At 49.7% G+C, this 1276-nt stretch overlaps 1 protein-coding gene across 1 annotated transcript; it reads left to right on the top strand.

Moving 5' to 3' along the window:
* Positions 1-42: 42 nt before the first annotated feature.
* LOC110116360 (protein NUCLEAR FUSION DEFECTIVE 4-like) lies at positions 43-1130 on the top strand (the record flags this gene model as incomplete). The annotated part of the gene is made up of 1 exon (XM_020849903.2): positions 43-1130. A coding segment is annotated over exon 1 (1088 nt), but the record flags the coding sequence as incomplete, so codon positions are not given.
* Between the last annotated feature and the right edge of the window lie 146 nt (positions 1131-1276).

The raw sequence follows: 1276 nt of genomic DNA on the forward strand, positions 1-1276 counted from the left end.
TCTAGGTACACTGATGTATATTGAACAAATCTCAACAAGACCATGTCTGCCCTTCCATGGCTAACTCTCTCCACCATCATCTGGCTCCAAGCCATTGCCGGCACCAACACAGACTTCCCAGCCTACTCCTCTGAGCTCAAGTCTCGCCTCCATATAACCCAATTCAAACTCAATAACCTCGCCGTCGCCTCCGACGCAGGCAAGCTCCTAGGCTGGTGCGCCGGGCTCGCCGCCAAACGCCTGCCGCTATGGGCGGTGCCGGCCATCGGAGCCGCGCTTGGTGCCGTGGGCTATGGAGTGCAGTTCCTTTTCTTCTGCCGCAAAATCACTTCTCTCTCCTACACACAATTCTTTTTCCTCAACGTGCTGAATGGCAACAGCATTTGTTGGTTAAATGTGACGGGTTACAGATCCGTTATGCGACAGTTTTTGAGAAAGGATCACGGCGCCGTTATCGCGCTAACGACGAGTTACATGGGCTTGACGGTGAATATCTACTTAGCTTTGGCTCAGGTCATTGTTGGGAGAAAGAATGCCGTGAGCGATAAGAGTGTATATTTGTTGCTTAATGCGGTGACGCCGGCGGCGGTTGCGTTGTTGGTTATGCCGACGGTTGCAGCGATGAGGGAGAAGCCGAGGGATGTGAAGACCGGTCTTGTGATAATGTTTGCCATTGCGGGGGTGACTGGGGCGTATGCGGTGGTTGACACGATGCTTCCGGCTGTGAGGAGGTCATCGGGCATATGGCCGGCGACGGTTTTGTTGGTGATGGTGGCGGTGGTGATAGTGGTGCCGGTTTGGAAGGTGGGGGAGTGGGTAATCGGAAGGGGAAGAGAGGAGGAGAGGGATGGTGGAGATGTAGAAGGAGGCGGGAAGAAGGCGGAGGAGACGGCGGTGGAGGCGGTGAAGGAGGAAAATGTGCAGGAAGTGTGGGAGTTGGTGAAGAGAGTGAATTTTTGGCTGTATTTCATGGTGTATTTGTGTGGGGCGACGTTGGGATTGGTTTTCGGTAATAATTTGGGGCAGATATCGGAGTCCCGAGGGGTATCGGATCAGACTCTGCTGTCTATATATTCGGCTTTCGGATTCTTCGGGAGGCTTGCAACCGCTCCGCTATCGGCCTTCTCAAGGTTCGTTGTTGTTTTATATTTCTTGAAAAAATATGGTGTTAGTATAATTTGCTCTGGGATAATTATATTGTATTAATTTTAAAAAATATTAATTTTTAAATTTACATTCAGATAGATTTTCAAATATTTTAATAAAAAGATTTTGT

Source organism: Dendrobium catenatum, unplaced genomic scaffold (assembly GCF_001605985.2).
Source record: "Dendrobium catenatum unplaced genomic scaffold, ASM160598v2 original_scaffold_178336, whole genome shotgun sequence".
Taxonomy (NCBI): Eukaryota; Viridiplantae; Streptophyta; class Magnoliopsida; order Asparagales; family Orchidaceae; genus Dendrobium; species Dendrobium catenatum.